This window comes from Asterias rubens, chromosome 9 (assembly GCF_902459465.1).
Source record: "Asterias rubens chromosome 9, eAstRub1.3, whole genome shotgun sequence".
In the NCBI taxonomy this organism is placed as follows: Eukaryota; Metazoa; Echinodermata; class Asteroidea; order Forcipulatida; family Asteriidae; genus Asterias; species Asterias rubens.
The window spans coordinates 20018057-20041713 of record NC_047070.1 but is presented as its reverse complement, the minus strand read 5'-3'; the positions used below and the strand labels follow the sequence as shown (position 1 = coordinate 20041713).

Genomic DNA, 23657 nt, shown 5'->3' with positions numbered 1-23657 from the left:
TCCTATGCTATCCAAAACACAGCGTAAACTTGGGGCACTGACTATGTCGCAACTGTAGTTGGGTTGTACTTGCGTGTTACAGTTGGGACGGCTAAACTGTAGTTGGGATCCACAGACCTGCAACCAGCTAGTCTTGTCTCGGGTAAAATTGTCATAAATTCTCCAACGTGGATGGCGCTATCACGAGAACGGCGAGCGGCGCACGTGGAGCGAATGCCGTAAGAGTTGTTCGTCAGTGATAGCGCCCTTTACGTTAGAGAAATTGTTACAAATCAAGACAAGACGGTTTTCCTCCAAGACTAGTTGGTTACAGATCTCTGGATCCAACTGTAGTTGGGCCGTCCCAACTGTAACACTCAAGTTGGGCGGGACAATTATAAAGTTGGGATGAAACCTCATCACGTCCGTCCGTCTGCTAGCTAGAAAGTTAGTTGTTCCAGAAGTTCCATGGTTCTTCTGACAGAAACTGTAAATTGTAAGTAGGCCTTTTTAAATATTGTTATAGCCAATTGCAAAAGTAATTGGTGTACCTTATTCTGGTGTCATGGGTTTTCAGTAGGATAACAGGAAAATTGTTCAAAATAAAAAACTAAATGGTTTTTTTAAATAAATCATCTACAATTAGACTTGAACTTGAAGCCTAATGTTTTTCGTAACCCCTTGGATGAATGTCAATGTCTTTATGGCTAAAATAAGCAATTTGTTGTCTGAGCGATAACTTAAAACCAATTAGACTATATCAGCTGGGCATTTGTGTTCATCAACGCACAATTCTTGTTGTAAAAAGTGTCTTTTTTATTCAGATTTCATGTCGAATTATGCTCTTTTTCCAGTTTTGACAGACAATTATTTGTGATAGAGAAATGATGCATTCCAGAAATCATCAGAAGTCTCTTGTTCTTCAATATTGTTCTACTTTAATGAATTGCTTCAAATGTAATAACCGTTGTATTTGTCTTGAATCTGTCCACAGACCTGAAGATGAGAGTCAGTCTGTAGTCACACCAGATGGGTTTGTAAACAACTTGGCGCAAGCTGTTGATTTAATACTCGGGAACTGATTGACATGCTGATTGAGGTCTTGTGGTCTGACACCATGCAACCAGTCCTGGTACTCCACGGAGGCAACAAAGGCAATTGCCTCCATGGTCCTGGTCATTGCCTTGGTGCACTTGAAATGCTCCGATAGAAATTTACAATTTCCTCATTGGGTTTTCTACACTAAGAAGCAAATGCCTTTCAAAAATGAAGCATACAGGGCTGTGCAACCGTTCTACATTAACACTCAGCCCCTACCCCCACCAGGGCTGGAAGTTAACACTAGACCAGAGGCCGGTATTTTTAAAACCGGGCCATTGTCTTCTGGTGAAAGCTGGACTTTGATGCTGCATTCTGCTTAAAGGTACTAGACACTATTGGTAATTACTCAAAATAGTTATAAACATAAAGCCTTACTTGGTTGGTAACGAGTAATGGGGAGAGGTTGATGGTATAAAACATTGTGAAGTAACGTCGTATTCGAAAAAGAAGTAATTTTCCAGGAATTTTATTTTAAGACCTTAGAATTTGATTTTGAGGTCTCGAAATCAAGCATCTGAAAGCACATAACTTCATGTGACAAGGGTGTTTTTTCCACATTATTATCTCGCAACTTCGACGACCAATTGAGCTCAAATTTCCACAGGTTTGTTATTTTAGGCATATGTTGAGAGTGAGAAGACTGGTCTTTGATAATTAAAAATAAATAACACTTACCAATAGGGTCCAATTTTAATTGTTAACAAGTAGAATAATTTGAAACTTTTCAAGGTGAAAAACTGTTTCGGATGTACACTTAACAATCACACCACAGTTCAGTAATCGAACATTAACTTGTTTCTCAGGCTTTAACATTCAAACTTCATCAAAATATAAAATGGTTGGGCATTAAATTTGAATATAAAAAGTGGGTACGTTGGCCCCTGTAACAAATAGTTCTAAACTTGAACCACCATGCCCACAGGTTAGACATAGTGTCAGTATTATTTTGCATTATTATTTTGTTTAGTTTTTTAGAGTCTTATCTTTAAAAAGAAATACAGTTTTTTTCTGTTCATAACGTATTACAGGATATAGAGATCTACAATAAATAAGTATATTTTGTAATTGTGAAACATTGTGCTAGATAGTGTTGTAGTGAAATAAAACAGAACACGTAAATTAAATAACTGGTAGTTTGGGTTGCTGATTTATTGATCCCGTTTCGAATTCCAATGAGGCTTCACACATTTTATTGGTTTCTTTAAAATCTGAAGACAATATTTTTTATTAAATATTTGATATCTGAAATAAAAAGTTGCATCCCCTTAAGGTGATCCCCTGGCTGCCGCTTCCCAGGTTGTTTTGCAATTTTGTTGTGAACCCTGGCTACAACACTGCAGTTAACGGTTGGATGGCACCCCCGAACAAAGATATTGACAATTTTAATAGGGAGACCGCCAACATAGCTCATCAGTTGGTGGAGCATGTTTATCCGGGGGTCAAAGGTTCCAGTCCCAATCTTGTAATTTCTTTTGTTCAACCCCAATTAAAATACCCAGTTAATTTCCCTTTTGGTTTATGTGGTAATACTTTCACATAAAATACTTATGAATATAGCTTAATAGTGACAACTATAGAGACCTGAGACCCTTTTTTGAATATGTAATGAACTACAAAACAACCCCTTTACCCATTACCGTTTGTTAATCTTTAAAAAGGAAAAAGGAAAAAACAAACCCTTTACCCATTACTATTTTTTAATCTTCAAAAAGAAAAAAAGGAAAAAACAAACCCTCTACCCTTTACCCTTTTTAATCTTCAAAAGGGAAAAAGGGAAAACAAACCCTTTACCATTTTTTAATCTTCAAAAATGAAAAACGAAACACAAACCCTTTACCCATAACCGTATTTTAATTTTCAAAAAAGAAAAAAAGAAAAACAAACCCTCTACCCTTTACCGTGTTTTAATATTCAAAAAGGAAAAAGGAAAAAACAAACCCTTTACTCATTACCGTTATTTAATCTTCAAACAGGAAAAAGAAAAAACAAACCCTTTACTCATTACCGTATTTTAATCTTCAAAAAAGAAAAAAAGAAAAACAAACCCTCTACCCTTTACCGTGTTTTAATCTTCAAAAAGGAAAAAGAAAAAACCAACCCTTTACCCTTTACCGTGTTTTAATCTTCAAAAAGGAAAAAGGAAAAAACAAACCCTTTACCCATTACCGTTTTTTTATCTTCAAAAAGGAAAAAAGGAAAAACAAACCCTTTACCCTTTACAGTGCTTTAATCTTGAAAAAGGAAAAAGGAAAAACAGACGCCGTAACCCTTTACCTATTGCCTCTTTGGCGTTCCATAACACGATCACCGGTAAAGGGTTTCGTTTTTTCTTTTCCGTCCGTGTGGATTCCAAAACGGTAAAAGGAAAAGGGTTTGCTTTTTCCTTTTTCCTTTTCAAAAATTTGAAAACTGAGATAGGAACGGGAATCGGTTCGTTTTGGTTTCCTTACAAAGAATTGGGAGGGGATTAAGGGGGCAAGGTTCGTTTTCCTTGTTCTTTTTACATTTTAAAAAGGGAGTGGGGGCTCGCTCCGCCCTCTGAGAGGCAACCACAGTTGAGAGTACACAGCGCCATCACGCGTCGTGCTGGAAGTGTGAATAATTATTGTTTTGTTTACTACCAGTTGTCATTTTAGAAATGGTGTGGTTTCGAATTCTGCTCCTGTTTCTCCCAATGTTGGCAAAGGGGATAGGCTCTAAGGTTCCAACAACAAACAGCACAGAATAAATTGACAGGCGACTGTTTGTGACTAAAAATCTCCTCGACAAAGACAACGCACCGGTAAGCGGTAGCTTTCTAAATTCTACACCTTGGTGGTACATTGCTGACAACCCCTCGATCGATGAACAGCTAGGCATTGCCACTGCTTACAAGCATCGATGGACTAAAGTAAAGTAAAGTAAGTAAAGTATACAGCAATGGCAATGTCACCTCACCGAATCTGCCTCTCGAGCGATCATGGGTTGACTTGGGAGCACCCGTGGGCCTCAGAAGGTTGCCACCATTCATTTATATTATTATTACTTGTATCCTATCCAACTTTTTCACAATGACACTTTTACGCAGTTATACTTTACAGTAACACTTCATCAGCAGTGCTGAAATCTTATAAGTTTTACGTTGCGAGAGATATTACTTCCGCCATTTACAGTGCTAATGCTAGTTGCGTTAACATAACCCTCCTCCCGACGGCCGTCAGGGGGGTTACGTTATCGCAACTAAATTCCGGTGTTCTAGTTCATAGTTAGGGAAAATCTGTCCCTTGGAGATTCTGTAATTGTAAAACAAGGTGATCCAAAAGAGGGTGCTTTCAGAAGAAGTTTTGTACTCGTTATTGATGGAGGAAAGAATCTCCAGGGTTCATGGAGCTATACTGTTTTTATACAAACTTTTCCAGCGCCTCAAGGCAGAATCTTTCCGCTACTGTTTTGCACTTTAATAATAATAATAAATATGATTCTTTATTTAATATTATTATTAACTAGCGTGATGCCACGTTTCATGCGGCACCCCCTAGATACAATGTTTGTGGTTTTACCATGCAGGGTTTTCTGTGTACTGTCTGCTGAACAACCTCCTGCAATGTCCCCAGTATGGACTCCCCTCAAGACGCCACCAGAGCCTGATGATATCCACATGATGTCCGATGATGCATGGACTATACTACATGCTCTGCGTGAGGCTCATAGAAAAAGAGAAGAAGCGAGACAGCAGAGACTAGTCCCTTTAGGTACTTTGGTTTAAAGTTAGCCCCATGACATAGATAAAGCCAATCCACTTTGTATAGCCAAGGATACAAATTGAATTGGCTCTTTAGCTCTTTAGGTTTGGGGGCTAATGGAGAGTTGTGTGCGCATGTCATAAGGACACAATCATATTGAAGTGTCTTGCTAAAGGACACTAGTGTCCAGACCAAGACTCAAACTCACATCCTGCTGATCAGAAACACCAGAACTTGAAGCTAACTTTAAGATCAACTTTTTCAAGAATGTTAGGCATGCAACTTTTAAGCGGATAATCTGGGTTTTTTTTTGGGTTTTTTTTCAAAATAATTATTCGTGCCATAGAAAACTGGTTTTCTGCTGCTGGTTGACCATTTCCACAATTTTGGCAAACTACAAATTCGCACCTGTTGTCTAAATATTCTCAAAATCATGTTTTAAAATTTTAAGAAACAATCAAAGTACTGCAATATTTGTTTGCTGAATTCAACAGATCCGAAGTCATATTACAAGACCCTCTACCAGGAAAGTTTCAAAGATGAAAATCCCTCTCAGGATGCTATCAAAGCTGAGAGCTCAGAGAGAAGTGTTCCAAGTAGAGCTGAGGTGGTTGAAGGCTCGACAGAGATTAAGAGTGAGGATATATCATCTCAGAATCCTTCTTTGTTTAGTGTTGGCATAGAGCAAGCTTCTATCCCTTCATCGACACGAAGAGGTACCCATCAGATAGGATTTACAAATGCAGGAGGATACAGTAAGGATGCTGATTGGCATAGGCTAGATGGTGGCCACCACAAAGGACTAGAGTCTTCTAGGGTTCATAGGTCAGATTTTGAGAGAGAGGCCAGCAGTGGTGAGAATGCTAGGTACACTGCTTCATCGACATGTAGTAATCCACCACAGTTAAGATCTGATCCTCATGGTGCTCCACTTATCGGCAGTGTACCTGTTTCATCCCAGCTTTCAAACAGCCCTCCGATCGACACAAATTATTATCTGGAGTTCCAACAAACAGTTGAGGAGTCCAGCAGGGACCTAACTAGGAATCCAGAGCATATTGAGGGTAGTAGTGATCTTAGTTTAATGAAAACCTTAGGAAACAGTGGTTCAGTTAGTAATCTCTTAGATAAGAAGGACATAGTTCATCCTGCTAGAAGAGCTAGAAACACTGATGGAGATGGAGAGTTAGCCTTTCATCAAGACGCTGTTAGTGTAGAAAAGCAACACCCAGGAGTAGGGCAGTTTGTTGAAGTAGTGGCATCCAAGCTTCCAGTGGCTGGATTAGAGACTAGAATTACATCAGGAAATAAACAAACATCTGATCAGACTGTACTAAGGTAGGCCCCCTACTTGCCAAAAAAAATTAAGGGGGTGTAACGTCATGTTAACAGGTCTAGGTCAGGAGATTAAAGTTCAGTTTAATATTTACTGAGTGTGGGTCCGAATCCTGGCCTAGTCTGTCGCAACACTTGTGGGCAAGGCACTTTATCATGATTGCTTTTCTCCACCCAGGAGTACAAATGGGTTTGAGAGCTGGGAGTGACCTGTGTGATGGACTGATATCCTGTCCAGGGAGAATACACATGTTTCAGTTGGTTAATGCCAATGAAACCGGAGAAGGCCCGGGCAGACTTTACTTGTACTTTAACTATTGTCAGTTAGTTTCATATTGTGCCGTAGATTTAACAGTACAAATGAGAACAATAGAATTAGCAGTTGCAAACTCTGTAAAAATATTTTTAAAGGCCTGATGTTTCCGAAAAAAAGACTCTGCTAGAGTTGAAATGTCATGCCATTAATGTTTAAGAAGCATTTTGGACTTTCTGATTTTCATACTGGTATGTTGTTGTGTTTTTTTCAGACAAGTTGACTTGAAGAGGAAGGCCTTTGACAGCTCAACGTCACATCAGCAAGGTCAGATGAAATTTCCAACTGAAAACTTCATTGTTTTGTCAAAATATCTTCAGTTGGTGTTTTTGATGTTAAAGTTCTTGTGTAAATTGAAAGCTCTCAAGCTATTGCTATGAAGTCAAGTTGAATCTTTTGTTTACAACTACTTCATCATAAAATTAAGCGAACTAAGACATTTTTGACAGCAGATTTTATACTGATCTCTTCACTCCATGATGGCTGGTAGGTCATGACGGTCAACTCCAAAGTCCTGCTCCATAAATGTTGTTGCAGGATGCCCTCTTGATCTTTTGCCATGTTGATGCTCCCAGAGTAAAACTAGTTGAACCATCTCTTGTTTGCTTCTCCATCCAGCAGTGCAACTTCTTATCTCGTTGTTTGTTTTCATACTAATATTCAGATGTGCCTTTGAAGGTCAAGAATAGTCGTGAGCTCCAAGGCCTACAGTCTAACATCAACAAGTCAGGGCACCCTACACTTGATAAGGTATAGTAATGTTTTGCCAAATATACTTCACCTTTTTTTTTTGCTTTTAGAGACAATTCATTTTTGTATAATCATGACAGAATGACAATACACGTCCTGACAAGTCTGAAATTGTAAATTTTATGACCCAGGCAGGTTGGGCTCATAATCCATGGAAGGTTGCCCACCTAGGAGAAGGAAAACTCCGTTCTCAAACCTCTTTGCTGCTTTTATATCCTTCAATTAATTTACCATAAGGTGGTCAATAACACCCAAGTGTAATAGTTGGCTAAAGTAGTCTTAATATTTATCCTGACTTCTTTTGACTCTCAGCTGTTTGGTGGTTCTACTTCTAGCATCACTTCAACAACGATGTGTAGTAAGGAAGATGGAATGATCAAGAGTGTTGCCGGAATGACAGTCAGATCAAGGGTTGAAGTTTGTGAGCGATTGATTGAAGTAGATGAAGTTTACATGTGTCTTGTATACAGAGATGGATCATCTCAGTTAAGAGAACCCCAAAGTTCATCAAATGTAAGTATTCATCAATCACAAGCATGGATTTTTACTGGAGAGGACATGGCCATTTTCAATTCAAAGGGTACTTCCGGTGAACAATCTAGGGGACACTTTTGAAGGGGCACCTAGGCTAAGACCAGGGGCAACAGAGACCATGGCCTTTGTGTAACTTCAGTCCTGCACTCCACTTATTTGAGCAGTTTGCCCTACACTGATCTATCATAAGCCGTGTGGACAAGTATCTACAGACACCTCAAGTGGGATATGAACCCACCACCCAACTCATTCCACAGGCACAGGTCCAGGGGGTCCAAACCCCTCCGTCCCTGCTCACGACTTTTTTCCTTTTGTAATATTTAGTCTTGTGCCATTACAGGCTTTTCACATTAGGCGCCTTACAAATGTCTTATTATTATTATTATTATTATCCTAACATTATGTAGCTCTATTGCACGCTACAGAACTATATTTGTAAATCCCACATGATATGTATCCACAATTATGGCAACCATCCAGCAACCATTGCAGTTATGTCTTCTCTCTCTTTGTTTTTAAGGGGGGGTTTGGGGTTGGCCCTCTAACTGGTAAATTACCTGGATCTGCTCTAGCATTCTCCAGCAGATTCTAAGTTACATTAGATATGAATGTTAATGATATCTTATACTCTCTCATAACATGAATGTACAGAAGAAGCGTTGTATTGGACCCAGTGATGGTGCTGCTGAGTTACATTAGATATGAATGTTAATGATGTCTTATACTCTCTCATAACATGAATGTACAGAAGAAGCGTTGTATTGGACCCAGTGATGGTGCTGCTGAGTTACATTAGATATGAATGTTATTGATATCTTATACTCTCTCATAACATGAATGTACAGAAGAAGCGTTGTATTGGACCCAGTGATGGTGCTGCTGAGTTACATTAGATATGAATGTTAATGATGTCTTATACTCTCTCATAACATGAATGTACAGAAGAAGCGTTGTATTGGAGCCAGTGATGGTGCTGCTGAGTTACATTAGATATGAATGTTAATGATATCTTATACTCTCTCATAACATGAATGTACAGAAGAAGCGTTGTATTGGACCCAGTGATGGTGCTGCTGAGTTACATTAGATATGAATGTTAATGATGTCTTATACTCTCTCATAACATGAATGTACAGAAGAAGCGTTGTATTGGAGCCAGTGATGGTGCTGCTGAGTTACATTAGATATGAATGTTATTGATATCTTATACTCTCTCATAACATGAATGTACAGAAGAAGCGTTGTATTGGAGCCAGTGATGGTGCTGCTGAGTTACATTAGATATGAATGTTATTGATATCTTATACTCTCTCATAACATGAATGTACAGAAGAAGCGTTGTATTGGACCCAGTGATGGTGCTGCTGAGTGTCTGGTGATTACCTACACCGAGCAAGGAGGAACAGGTGTGAGGAAAACAATGAGTCAACTGGAGGGGATTTCCCTACCACTCAAAATTGCTGACATCGAAGTGCACCAATGGAGCAGGTAAATCAAATTAATGTAGATCAAAGTATAATTTGGTATTTGAGCAGAATTCAGAAATCATCCTTGGTCGGATTTGACAAAGACATAGCCTTAAATTTTAATTGTGTATTTTATTAGTGATAATTTAAAGGCAATGATTTAATATACTCAATTTGAGTACTCTGTGTTTTCAGGAAAACTCTTGTGAGCTCAGTCTAATGAGTAGTGAATCAATTTTTTTAGTTGACACTCACTTTGATTCCTCTTTGTTTACAGGGAAATGTTTGAGTCATAAGAGTGATTAGTTGAGTTGGTTATTTTTGATACTCATTCCAAATTCTCCTTAGAACCTAATCTGATGACTGCGAGTAATGATTTCATGAGTAACGAGTCAGGGAAACTCTTTTGAGTCTCAATGAGGCAATGATCTGCAGTGATCTGATGTTCACATTTAGTCATCTTTATTGAATAAAGAGGACTCAAATTTACAGGGAAACTCTTCTTAATGTAATGAGTAATATTGATTTAAGTCATTCAGCCTTATCTGCTGAAGTTGATCTTGAGTCCTCTTCATTTACAGGGAAACTCTTCTTAATGTAATGAGTAATGAGTCAATCCAGAAGATTTGCTTTGATGCTCAGGAGATGATTCATGCAGTTCTTGTAAGCTTCAATCTGGACCCTGTGACAGGTGCGTATAATACTTAAATTTGTCTTCACTTCTAGTGTTCTGTTTGTTAGTCAGGTTGTGTAAAGCGCAGAGGGGAACCAGTGATAGACACTTTAGCCAAAATGCTGAAGGCATTGGAGTGTTGGTTGAATACTGTGGCACGTAAGGTTGACTAGGCTTCCAATTAAGTCATTCGAGTGATTGCGTCACTGCGCATGTATGTTGGTGGTCAGTAGTCAACTAAATGTGCCACTTGAATTTGCTCTTATTTTGTCAATCTTTTTCTCATACTCTCTCTCTCTCTCTCTTTGTATGTTTTTCCTTTCCTTAGTAGCTTCCAAGTGGCTGGTGTTTGATCCTAAAGTGGCTGCTTGGCTCCTAGACGCTGATCATCCACCAATCACATTCACCGATCTACTCACCACGTACCTGCCTGATTATAAGGTCAGCCAATCAGAAGCCTGAGTTGTGAAATTGTCTCATTTAAATCAAATCCTGAATGTAATAACATGTGACACTCTTCACAACTTCTTCCTGGAAAAAAATTATTTCTTGATTCTTGCCAGAATAATTTTTGTGTGCAAAATTTCCTTGTTCTAATTATATAATAATATCATTAAGCTCTGATTATTCTAAAGAACAAAGCTTGAAAGGTAATTCGTTGCAGAAGGACTGGGTGCGGAGATTGTTGTATCATAAATGTGTAATGACTGAGAAAATTATTGTATTGTTTTCTGTTTGTTTTGTTTGTCAGAAATGTTCAGCTACCTACAACGACCTGGCCTTACTTGGATCCGTTATGAAGCATTTATTCCCCCGTTTGAAGGAGGCTAACCTATGGCAGCTGTTCCAAGATGTAGAGATGAGACTGTGCCCGATCCTAGCAGGTAGTAGACATCTTGTCTTGGGCTGCATTTGCTTTGTGCGTTTGGTTTGAGAACAGGAAGCACACAATACTGTGAAAGTGGCTTGTGGTATCCCTCGATGGCTGTGGCCGACCAGCTCACCTAAATATCACATCAAGTTCACCCACCCCAAACTCACGCAATATACCTTATGCATTGACGTCATCCAGCCGCCATCTTAGAGGAAAAACAGTGACCAAACAATCGAGACGCACAGATTTCGGCGCACAGTATTGGCCAATGAACAACCTCCTTTTGACCTCTAGGTGAGAGTGCCCAACTGAAATGACGTCATGTGCATAAGGTTTATACACTTCTCTTATACAGTACACCCAGTCTGCAGAGTCAGTTCAAGGACTGATCAGTATATATACTGTACCAATCTTTGAGGGTGCAAACAAATATTGAATGGCCTGACGTTTTGACCCCAGCAGAATCTTTGTCGAGTCTTTGACCTTTGAGAAAGACACTGTTAGGGTTGAAAACGTCAGGCCCAAAACCTTTTCTTTGCATGTATACCCTCTGTCCTTCGGGTAGGTTAGTTGTTTTGCAACAGCTAATTTTATTTTCTCAATGTTTGAGAGTGTTACATCATCTGCTCAGAAATACAAGGTCCTGGTTTGATGAAGGTCTCATTCAGCAAAATTTTCTTAGTTTAGCAAGAAATTATTTGGGAACCAGATGCAAGAATGCCAACAGTATGACATTTTGTCTGGTAAGCTTTTTGGCTATAGGCAAGATTTGTTTGTGCTCGTAGAAAGGTTTTGAGTTAAAAGGATTTATGAAACTAGACCCTTGTTGCAGATTGATTTGTTTGGTTGTCAGTCATTGAATGAAATTAACATTTTATATTGTCTATCCCTAGCAATGGAGGTTCAAGGAATTTCTGTGCATTCAAAGACATTGGTTCAGTATGCTGAGATACTGCAGGTAAATTGTTTCTTATTTAAAACTATACAATACAAGATTACACAAACATTAATTTGATGTGTTATCAAGGATTTCATCACAATGAACCATGGGTTTGCAAATAGTGGATTTGATCTGGTGCCAGACAAGTCACTGCCCTTCAGTATCTTGTTAGTTCTCAAAACTCTTCTTGTCTCACGGGTGCATTTTGTTTTAGAATTTTATACAACCACAGAGAAAGGATCAGACTTATCCCTGCTTTTAGTTGATCCCTCCCTGCCTCACCCTTACTTCCCTACCCCTTTGATACGGATTTAATCCCCCTCTGAACCTAAAGCTTCTAAGCTTCCTCGGGTAGATTTCACAAAGAGTTAGGACCAGTCTTATCTCTAGTTAGGATGAGTTACTCGTCCTAACTTAGGACTAGCCATACGTTTTTGTGAAATAGCCCCCAGATCTTATAAACCTATTTGTCTTTTTACTTCATACCTCTCCTGTGTCATCCATCCTCAAGGTTGTTGTTTTCCTTTATTCTCAGAGTAAGATCCTGCAAGTAGAGCAAGAAACCTACAAGGCATCGGGTCATTCCTTCCAGATTGCTAGTCACACTCAACTAAGACATGTAAGTCTCTAAAGCGTATCCTGACCAATCACCAGACTCTTATTCTGGTGTTTGAGTCATCAGATTGTGGGTTCAAACCAGTGGCATTTCTCAAACCCCAGCATGGACTCTTATTCTGGTGTTTGAGTCATCAGATTGTGGGTTCAAACCAGTGGCATTTCTCAAACCCCAGCATGGTCTCCAGCTCAAGGCTCTGTCTACTGATGTTCCAACCACCACATGCAAAAGACACGCTGCTCCAAAATTGTATAGGCCTGAAGGCCAAGCTGCGTTTCCCCTGCGTAGCACACGGAGCTCAAGCTCGAGACAGACCAACCCTGGGGTTGAGAAAAGCACCATGTTTCGATAATCGCAACCCTTGATTCTCCCTACGGAAGTAGAATTGGAACTAGACTCCCACTCTAGTCTATTTGTACTTGTTCAGCAACAAAATTTACCAGTCAGTTTCCCTTGTGGGTTGATACTTGATATTTATGGAAAACAATTTGCAACCCCCTTAAGGTGATCCCCTGGCTGCCGCTGCCCAGGTTGTATCATAAACCTGGGTGTGGTCTCTGGCTATACGTCTAGGTTGACTGGCTTCTGACTGGCACCCACGAAGGTAGATATTGAAAAAAAAGGGAGACAGCCAACATTAGGGCTAGATGACTTAGTTGGTTCAGCGCCAGCATTTTAACCTGAAGGTTACAGCGTCAAGTCCCCCTTTAATCAAGTTATCTTTGTTGAACCCAAAATGACATCAAAGTAATCAGTACAAAAGTTATCTAAACAATTTGAGGTACAGTAGGAGTACATGACACGTTGTTGACAAAAAGGCTAAAAAAGAAAGTCTCAACATTCTTTCATAATTTGTGACTATTTCTTTGTTTGTCCTTCAGGTTTTGTTTGAAGAGCTGCACCTTGACAAGCTGTGCCAGGGGAAGAAGCTAGCACGGACAAATGTCTTGAACCTGAAATCAACTTCAGAAACCGTGGTAAGTCTAAGACTGTGATGTGAAGCTAAACTGAACAAGTCAAATCAGTAATTGTGTGAACAGTATACTGTCTTCATCTGTTATAGTTTGTTTTGACCCTTACACCAGTGTGTACTAGGCACTGTATGCTCAGTAATATCCCAAGTTATTTTATTCCTGATGCAAAAATAAGGTCCATTAAATTGTTGCAATACCCACTGCTAACCCATAGAATTCAAACTGCCTCCAGCCACTTGGCTAGCTCGGTGTTCTAGTGGTAAGACATCTGCTCTATCAATGCAAAGATCGTGGGTTCCAATCCGACTCAAGTGATTTGTCTGTGGATTTTGTACATTGTGTAATATTTACATGTATATTCTTTGTCTTCAATGCAAATTACATCTATTAGACTAACTGTTGTTATTATTTCTTTGTTATTTCAGTTGAATAAACTGCAGTCACTGCATCCCTTGCCAAAGTTAGTGCTGAGATACAGACAGGTAAATGCCATAGACCATTACCACAATACCACCATCTTGGTCGTGTTCCCTGTGTCAAATACCAGTAATGGATGCTAATGTTCATTGTTCAAAAACAAACCAGACTATTTCTCCTGCCAGCCTCGGTTTGGTTACATCGAATTGAATGGGAGAAAATCAAGATGTTCACAGTGAAATCAAATCAAGTATGAACCAAATGCTCTCAGTTATTAATACAACTACCACACTATTGCCTATGCATTAAAAGCCGTTTGTTGTTTTCCTATTTAAAGCTTGTCAAACTCAAGTCAACCTACGTTGATGGACTACTAGAAAGTGTTGACCATGTAAGTACACTTAAATTTAACTAACCACACTTGCATGATGCTGTTTCTTCATGATGTTGTTTCTTTATTGTGAAAACTTTTAAAGTATTTCTGGAATTCTTACCGAAAAATCTTACAGTCTTTGGTCTGAAAATATCATGTGTCAAAATCTACAACTCTGAAGCAAGACCGTGTATATCTGTTTCTTAATAATTCTCCTGGCATTTTTTCTTTAAAGACATTGGACCCTATTGGCAAAAGACCAGTCGTCTCACTTGGTGTATCTCAACATATGCACAAAATAACAAACCTGTGAAAATTTGAACCCAATTGGTCGTCGAAGTTGCGAGATAATAATGAAAGAAAAAACACCCTTGTCACACGAAGTTTTGTTCTTTCAGATGCTTGATTTCGATCATCCCAATCCTGGCTTTGTTCAGAACCAACATTTTCTCATCAAAGAGAATAATTTACTGATTGGCACTTTCAAATCAAACCATATTTGTTTGTTTCTTCAAGGGTTATATACATACCAGCTGGGAACAGACGGCTGCAGCGAGTGGTCGTTTACAGTCTGCTAATCCAGTAAGTAGATGTTATTGTATTTCTCAATAAGACTTGAAAGTTTGTTTTAGTGGAAAGACAAACATCAATAATTTGCAGTGACACCATGTAGGTAGATGTCTTTTGAGTGATTGTTGGTTCTGGGAAGAATTGATTGACTCAACGTTGTATGGTGGAAAGACAATAAACATCAATAATTTGCCATGACACCATGTAGGTAGATGTCTTTTGAGTGATTGTTGGTTCTCAGAAGAACCGATGGACTCGATGTTTCTGACAGTAAACTCTGTCAGTCGTCAAGAGTCTGTGCATGGAGATTCCTGATGACGGACAGAGTTTACTGTCCATCAAAAACCACTCAAAAGAGATCTATCTACATGGTGTCACTGTAAATTTTCTTCTGCCTGTTATATTTCTTATAATGAAACCAGGGAACTTGTAAAAGTTCCTTGTATTGTAACTCGTAGGCCTGAATGTAAATGTTGAAGAAATGCCAATGGGAGACTTTGGAACGCTAGGTGGCAGCAGACTTACCAGGTAAATTGTCATTGTTTACGTAGTTCTGAGCATTAGATTTTATCGGGTAAGTCTGCTGCCACCAAGCTTCCTGAAAGTTTGCCATTATGGATACGGAAGGAAAACCCAAACTGAGGGACAATCCAAGCACCAAGCAATCCAGTAGGGACTGAAAACCTAATTCATATACAAGTGTCTTGTCCGAAGCAGAAATCAACACGAGGTTCAACAGGAGATGAAAGGGGGGGACAGAAGCCTTAGAGAGTATCCTTCAATTACTTCTACAAATACTTGTTCCTGATTGATAACTTTGAACTCCTTCATTTACTTGAATAGAATCTTCAGAATATCCCAAAGCAGTCGGTTGTTGTTGAGGGGACAGTCAACGATAAAGAGCAACATGGATGTGTCTCAATCCTCGCCAGGAAGCCATTTGTCAGTCACACTGGCTGGTCATTCATTGCTGCAGGTAATGTGATTTCAATCTCAATCAATCATCAAAGTAAAGTTTACATGATTAACCACATAAATAAAAAAGCTCTTTGAAAGTTTGAAAAGCAGGTCAGAAATTCAATGAATGCAGTGGTCTCGGTTGCCCTGGTCCTTGCTTTGGTGCCTATTGAAAAGTTTCCTATAGACCGAAGTGCCCTTTGTACAATGAAAATGGCCCTGCCCTCTCAAAGTTCCCCTTCTGGAATAGAATCTCGAGCAGTCTTTCATATTTGTTTGCATATATTGATGTTTCCTGTAGCTTGTTTTTGTAAATTTCTAAACTAAAAACTATGTAAATTTGAATAGTGTAAGCCTTTTGGTTGTTTACAATTAATCAATTAATGAATTAATGAATTAATGAACAAATCATACAATAAGAAAATAACAAGAAAAGATGAATAGAGGTTGGTTTACTTTTGTCTCTTTTTTACTTGATAGACTTTCAGTCAATAGAGCTTCGTCTACTTGCCCATCTGTCCAATGATCCTGTCTTACTTCGAGCATTCAATAAGAAAGACTGCCAAGATATCTTTGCTGAGTTAACCTCCCAGTGGTAAGTTAGTATGATAAGGCCTGTGCTAAACAATGACCTCTTGGTGTGTCAAACTCAAATAAGTAGAAAACTAGACATTCAGTTTTTGTCAACTACAAATACCAGGTGTTTGGAAGTGATGTCATCAAATTGTGATTGAATGAATCGTTGACGTTGTTTCATCTGGTTCAGGGGTTAAGGTTTTGGGTTCTAAACTTCAACTTAGGTTTGATTTAGAAGTAATATGAAGGTCAAATGTAGTCTCACACTGTGAAGCGCAAATTTTGATTTAAGCTTGACTCTGTCGTGTAGCATGGAAGGATCACCTTAAGGGCATGCAACTTTTTATTTCAAATATTAAGTACAAAACCAAAGGGAAACTGACAAGGTAAATTAACAAAAGTTTGGGTTGAACCAAGTAAAATTGACAAACATGGGACCTGAGCGTGTGAACTTCGGAGTAACCTGGCTGAGCTACAGTATATAGCTACATGTATCTAGTCAATTTTTCTTGGTTCAACCCAAAGCTGTTTGAAACTTACCAAGTCATTCATGTCAGTTGTCCTTGTTAGGTGTTAGATATAAATTAACGAGAGAAAAGATGCTGTATCCCACTGCCACTTTTTCACTTGTGACAACAACAGCAACACAAATCTTATTTTGCGAAATTAAAGTACTATTCTGTTCATTATACAAAGTGGTGTTAACATTTTTTGTAACTAATACTGAAATCTCTTTCTTTTGAATTTCGAGCAGTCACAATTTTCAAACAAACCTGACAAACTTTTCTTCAACTCATTATAGGCTGGGGATACCAAGCACAGAGGTCACCACGTTACAACGAGAAAAGACAAAGAGAATTGTTTACTCCGTCATCTATGGAGTGGGTGAGTTATTGAGTGAAGAAATGAGTGGTTGAGTTATGGAGTGAGTTGTTGAGTAACAGGGTGAGTGATTCAGTTATGATTGGGTTATTGGGTTATGATTGAGTTATTGCATTATGGAGTGAGTGATGGAGTGAGTTATTAGCTAAGGAATGAGTCATTGATTTACAGAACCATAAGTCTCAAGTTAGTCTCTCTCAGTGTCTTCTTGCAAAATCAGACAAAACTGAAAAGAGTTTATCATCAAGAAAAATATGACATTAATACAAAATCATTGAAAGTTGTTTGATAACTTGATATTCAAAACAATGTCTAATTCTGTCTGATTTTCAAAAATATGACATGTGGTTACATCATCCAACTAACCTCATTGTTATCCACTTTGCAAACATTTTCTAAATTCAATTTGTCTTTCAATTGACCTCATTCTGAGCATTGTAAGAATCAACTTGTTAGCATGTGTAAAAGTCTGGCCACTTAAAATGCACAATACCCTACTCCGTTGTATATAACCCTTGGTCCTCCTCTGATAGGTCCTGACAAGTTGGCCGAGACACTGAGCGTGAGTAGAGAAGAAGCAAAGACCTTCACCAAGAGTTTCCTCAGTGAGTATTTACAAAGAAAACTTGGAGAGTTTTCCATATCCTGCCACCACATTCTCACTCAATTTTACAAAAAGGAATATCTCGTTTGAGTTAATGAGATACTATTTTATTTCATGACGAGTTAAAAGATGATGGCAGGAAAAGGAAACTTTTCCACAAACTCATCTAATGATAACTTATCTCAGTGGTCTTATAGTGAAGACATCTGCACTAGAATATTGGGGCGTTGCCTAAACGCCCACCTGTATAGCCTGTGGGTGTTTCTCTGAAGCGTGGTCTAATGGTTAGACTGCAGGGGTGGATTTCACAAAGGTAGTCCTAACTTAGGACTAGTCCTAGGCAATGCTAAGAGATAGGACTGGTCCTAAGTTAGGACCAGTAACTCATCCTAACTTAGGACTGGTCCTATCTCTTAGCATTGCCTAGGACTAGTCCTAAGTTAGGACTACCTTTGTGAAATCCACCCCAGGACTTGCAATCACAAGGTTGTGGGATTGAATCCTACCAAGCTGGTTGCACAATGATTAGAAAAAGTATTGTTGTCTAATAATTTTGGTTTTTACCCATACACGATATCTAGTTTACTGAATCACAATTCTTGATTTGTTCAATTCATAACGAATGTTTAACAAATGTTCGCATGAAACAAACAAATTTGGAAAGCAATGAGTGTGCAGTGTTTATCGACCCTCAGTCCGTACATACAAGGTCTATAGTGTATGGGTAAAACCCCCCAAATTAAACTTCATTTTGCTTCCTTTCCAGGTACATTTCGTGGTGTGAGTTCTTTCACAAGGTCCTGCATCTCCTGCTGTCAGCGTCACGGCTTCGTTCAGACCATTCTCAAGAGACGTCGTCTTATACCGAACATCAACTCATGTAACTTTCACGTCCGCTCTCATGCTGAGAGGCAATGTGTCAACTTTGTGGTCCAAGGTATTTCTGAGACAGAGGAGTGGTTTTTTCCCTTCATAATACCCACCCTTGAATGCTTGAAGCTGAAATGCTTTTTTCAGAACTTCATGGCGTACTGTTACCCAATGATATACATGCACTGCAAAATGTACTCCATGTAAACAAAACAGTTGAAGAAGTTGTAAATAATTTCGCAAAAAACCCAGCCCTTTCCTACTTCATGACCTACTGGGTCTGATCCAACCAAGCCCCCCTCCCCCACTTCCAAGACTCTCGCATCAGACTCCATATAACTACATGAAGTAATTGACTATTGAAATATGATTGATTTTACAGGTTCAGCAGCTGATGTATGTAAGGTAGCTATGATTCAAGTGGTACATGCACTGGCAGCCAGACCAACACTCAAAGCAAGGTAAAAATACAACAATTCATTGATAAACCCAAAACAAATACTGACAAACAGAAAATCATTGTTCGTTACTTGATGAAATATTTGACAATCACTGTTTTTGTAATCATTTGCGCAATTGTACTCTTCTTTGCATTATGGAATTGTTGTTAAATACATCCATGTGTTTCTCATATTCGGTACTGATCAAAAGTTGCCCAGCAACTTCGTTTTCATCCATGGCATTCCTTTTTCTCGTCTAACGATCAATATTGATTTTTCCCTCTGCAGACTTTTAGTACAGATTCATGACGAGCTGCTCTTAGAGGTCGCAGATCAGGATGTTGAGCAGGTCAAAGGTCAGTAACTTGACATCCACAATAATAATAATATGAATGGCTTCTTATATAATGTGCATATCCGTCACTCAGTGACGCTCAAGGTGCTTTAACATACAGTATTTTCCTGCAAGGTATGTGGGACTACGTTTGAATTATGAGATCTACTCCTTTTACATAGCACCATGTAATGGTTTACAAGGTGATGTGGCGCAGTATGCTGAACCCCTTCCCTTTTCGATAAGTGCACTGGGTTATTTTACGTGTGTTACACAACACACAGGACCTACAGCTTTACGTCCCATTCGAAGGATGAAGCAATGGTTAAGTGTCTAGCTTATGGACACGGGTGTCACGACTGGGACTTGAACCCACACTCTGCTGATCAGCAACACAGACACATATAATACAAAAGATATATTTTCTCGGCTGTTGTTTGAGTGATTAAAAGAATCTATTTTGTTTTGCTTCTGAAGGTATTCTTAAAGCCAAGATGGAGGTGACAGAGTTTAACTTTGGATCTGGAGTCCACCTGCAGGTAAGTTCTACAAATCTTTTGACTATTCTAGAGATAAATACCAATTCATGTTGCTTTGATTTACAAGTATTGTTCCATGTTTCTTACTATTTGTTTGTTATTGAAATCAAAATCAAAATGGTAGTTCTGTGGTTTGTTTTTGGCGAGTGGTCTAGTTCACTGGACCCAAGCTCTGGTGTTGTCTGCAGCAGAGTGTGGGTTAAAATCTTGGTCATGACACTTGTGCCCTTGAGCAAGGCACTGAAACATAATTGCTTCATGAAACGTTTGGGAAGGTAGTGCATCCTACTCTACCAGCCAGGCTCCTAGTGGATGATCCTTAACGATTGTGGAGGGGGTTAGTAGTTCTCAGACTGCAGTCGCAGTTTTCACTCTGGAGAAGACAGCATAAATCGACATGAACAAATGTACTGTACAGCTGTGCATAATGTGCGTATCACACTATGAAGATGACACGCGTAGTACTATTTGGATAGGTCATCCACACTCACTTTACAAATACATCTCACACCACACACTCATTCTCAAATATGCATCCCTGTGGAGACATCATCTCACACCACGCACTCATTCTCAAATATGCATCCCTGTGGAGACATCATCTCACACCACGCACTCATTCTCAAATATGCATCCCTGTGGAGACATCATCTCACACCACGCACTCATTCTCCAATATGCATCCCTGTGGAGACATCATTTGTTCTTTCCATTGTCCCTGTACTGTAGATCTTCCCATAGACTTTGTACACATAATTCCTTGTGGAGCACCCAGGTCTTTAGAATTCCCCTATGGAGTCTTTTTATTTTCCCTTTTTTGTTTTGTCCATGCTTCCCTTAAGGTATCGAAAATTAGAGCACCGGGACACAGAGGCTTACATATGTAGCTCGGGTGGGTAGCGCAACAGCGCTAAGGGGGGGAAATTAACCCCAAAAAACAATAAATAAATGAAAAATCAAACTCCAACGCCTTGTGTCTAAATTCTGCTTCAGGTGCCGTTGCCAGTGTCAATAAGTACAGGGACAAATTGGGGTCAACTGGAGTAGCACAGTAGCTGTTCCACTGCTTGTTATACAACTCCAACCACCGCCACATCCCACGCCATTCTCTGCCCACTCTTTCCAGCAATGAACTGTATGGATACTCTAGCTGTACAAAAACATTGATGACATCTTCGAGGTTAGGGAAGTTTGCTCAAAAAGCTTACAGCGGTTTTCTGTTAAAACACTAGAGGACCTGTTCTCTCCTTGTGGTCGGGCTGGCTGGTTCAATGCTGGAAAAACATTCCTATTTAATATGAATTGAATGAAACAACAGTATACAAATATAACATGGTTTGAGGCTGAATATTCCCTGGAGTTGACAAACTAGTTTGACAAACTAGTTTGTCAACTTTAAGTACCGAGGGAGCTCATATTTACTGTCCACCAGAAATAAACCATGTTATATTTGTTCGACTATACTTCATACATATTCAGTTACCGGAACAATATTATTTTGAGCAAGGTGAAATGACGACTGAAATAAAATGCACCATGATAAGTTTTTTCATGTGTTGAATGTTGCTATAGCGATGTTCGCGCGTGTCTACAACACCCGGGGAACAGTTCCACGATCGTAAAGCGCATGACAAGTAGATTATTGCCCAGGAATTATTCTTCTTGTCATGCGCATTTACTATGTGCGTGAATACTCGCGTAGTTCAGTTCCATTAAGATGTATAGAAAAGCACTTACTCTTTGCAATCGAAAGCAATCTTAATGACTACTTTGTAAATATTATGCCCTCTTTAATTATCTTTTCATCCAAAATAAACATTTTAAGACATGGCACATGTTTGTATCAATAGTTGAATACGTAGTAGTTTAATTAGTACTGTATACATTCCACCATACAAGTTATTTACATATTGTGTTTAAACAATACTAAGAATTTCCATTTGAATAAAATATTATCACTGTTTAACTCTTTCCTATAAGTAATTTGGCTTTGTGTTTCTTGTTCTAATTGACAAAAGGTTTTGTGTGTAATGATAAGATAAAAAAAATAGTTTTAAACAATTTTTTTAAACAATTTCATTAAAAATTAATTAAGTATGAATACATGTTTTATCCATAATTCATATAAGCTATTATTGTCTTTTTAGCTACTTTTGTGGTTTATTATGCAAAATTGAATGTTGCCACATTTTTTTACCATTTAATGCCAAACTGTTAAAATTGAGTTACTCCTTTTGACTGGAATACTGATTCAACGGAATTCATTTTCAAATTAAATTAAATGAACCTGGTGTTTAACTATAAAAAAAGTTTTGCTAAAAAATAATTAATGGGCTTAATATTTATCACTCTTCAAATATTCTTAAGTCCTCTCTAACCCAATCGCTTTACTCATTAAAAAAAACAGCCTTGCATGTGCACAGAAAGGACCAAAAAACATGCTTAAAATCTTGAATTGTAATAAAAAAAAACAGGACTGGGTTTAATTGTAATTGTTGTTATCAGTTACAATGTGTTAAATTGCATTGCGCGATTGTTCTCTAAACGAATTGTTCCAATACTTGTTCCAGAGCACAGGGCTAAACATTGGGTTCCGACAAAACTCATTGTTTAAAACTATTACACGAATGTGATTTCTCAGTTTTGGTTGCACCCCCCCCCCCCCCCCCAAAAAAAAAGACCTATCACATCCCTACTTTTACTTGTGATTGAATGATTTGTTTGTTCATATCCTCAAATAAAAGTGTATAACTTCCTGGATCACAGACCCATAGTTACCGATAATTAATTAAACATTAGCCAAAGAAATCGGGCGATGCATCTCCAACTTCCAAATACAAATGATGAAAATAGTTAAGTTAATTAAAATATTACTAAACTTTGTACAAAACTATATTTTTTTGTGAGTTAATCTGTAATTACTTCTGATGAAAGACACTACATAATAACCTGGATGTGCACATTACACAATGAATACCAATTATAAAACTCATTACGAAATAGAAAGCAAGCAATTTACAAAGTACACAATTATTCTTGTAAGTGTTATTATAAGTTGAAAATTTAACTCGATTCTTAGATTGAATGGGAAACTTTTTGAATCGCATGACGTAAATGTTTTTGCGTACAATGGACGCTGTTTTAAGGAGCTGTTAATTTGGTTGAACCATGGTTGAACTACGTAATGATCAGACTCCCATTTGTTCCGACAGCCCTAAACCTAACCTTAAACTTGAATAACACTAACCCACTCTATAGCGTACATATCACCAGAGATTGTCGGAATAAAGGGGAGCCGGAACATCGGGGTGCCTGCCCGGAACACATGTAGAGCAGTCACCGTTAGTTTCACGCAATAAAAAAAAGACCCCATTTTAAAATTTACCGATAACCGCAAAAGCTTAAAACAAATAATTATACACAATTAAGACGGGCCCACGACTAAAAACTACACTTACAAACCCCAAATGTATGTTTAAAGAATTCCACCGCAAAATTAGTTAACTATTTCTTTCAGAGAACTTCTTTTACAAGAAAAACATAAACCAATAAACACCATTTTATTTCACTATAAAAATGCGTCCAAAATATATAATGAAAATAATATGGATTGATAGTGCGCACTTCTCCAGAAAACCGATCAAGGCGCCTAAAAACCAAACTAGTAAGGCTCATCAACTGCAATGTATAATTGGTTGTTTTGTTTAGTTAGTTACTAGTTAGTTAGTTAGTTGGTTATGCATTTATTTATTCATTTATTTATCTATTTTATTTGGCAATATTATTCTTAAAGTATAGCTGCAAAAAAAAAGAAAAAA

General features: G+C 38.4%; 1 protein-coding gene across 1 annotated transcript; it reads left to right on the top strand.

The window, feature by feature from the left end:
• Window positions 1–289: 289 nt before the first annotated feature.
• On the top strand, window positions 290–22310 carry LOC117294323 (DNA polymerase nu-like). Its single transcript, XM_033776682.1, has 25 exons — window positions 290–475; window positions 4627–4811; window positions 5297–6140; window positions 6665–6717; window positions 7115–7200; window positions 7513–7713; window positions 9065–9222; window positions 9782–9891; window positions 10202–10314; window positions 10625–10757; window positions 11641–11705; window positions 12223–12306; window positions 13185–13280; window positions 13703–13759; window positions 14032–14085; window positions 14584–14649; window positions 15481–15613; window positions 16075–16189; window positions 16973–17055; window positions 17586–17657; window positions 18423–18593; window positions 18909–18987; window positions 19255–19322; window positions 19778–19839; window positions 20833–22310. Exons 2-25 carry the CDS (start codon window positions 4664–4666, stop codon window positions 20884–20886), a joined length of 3105 nt encoding a protein of 1034 aa, XP_033632573.1. The 5' UTR covers window positions 290–475; window positions 4627–4663; the 3' UTR covers window positions 20887–22310.
• The last annotated feature ends 1347 nt before the right edge of the window (window positions 22311–23657 follow it).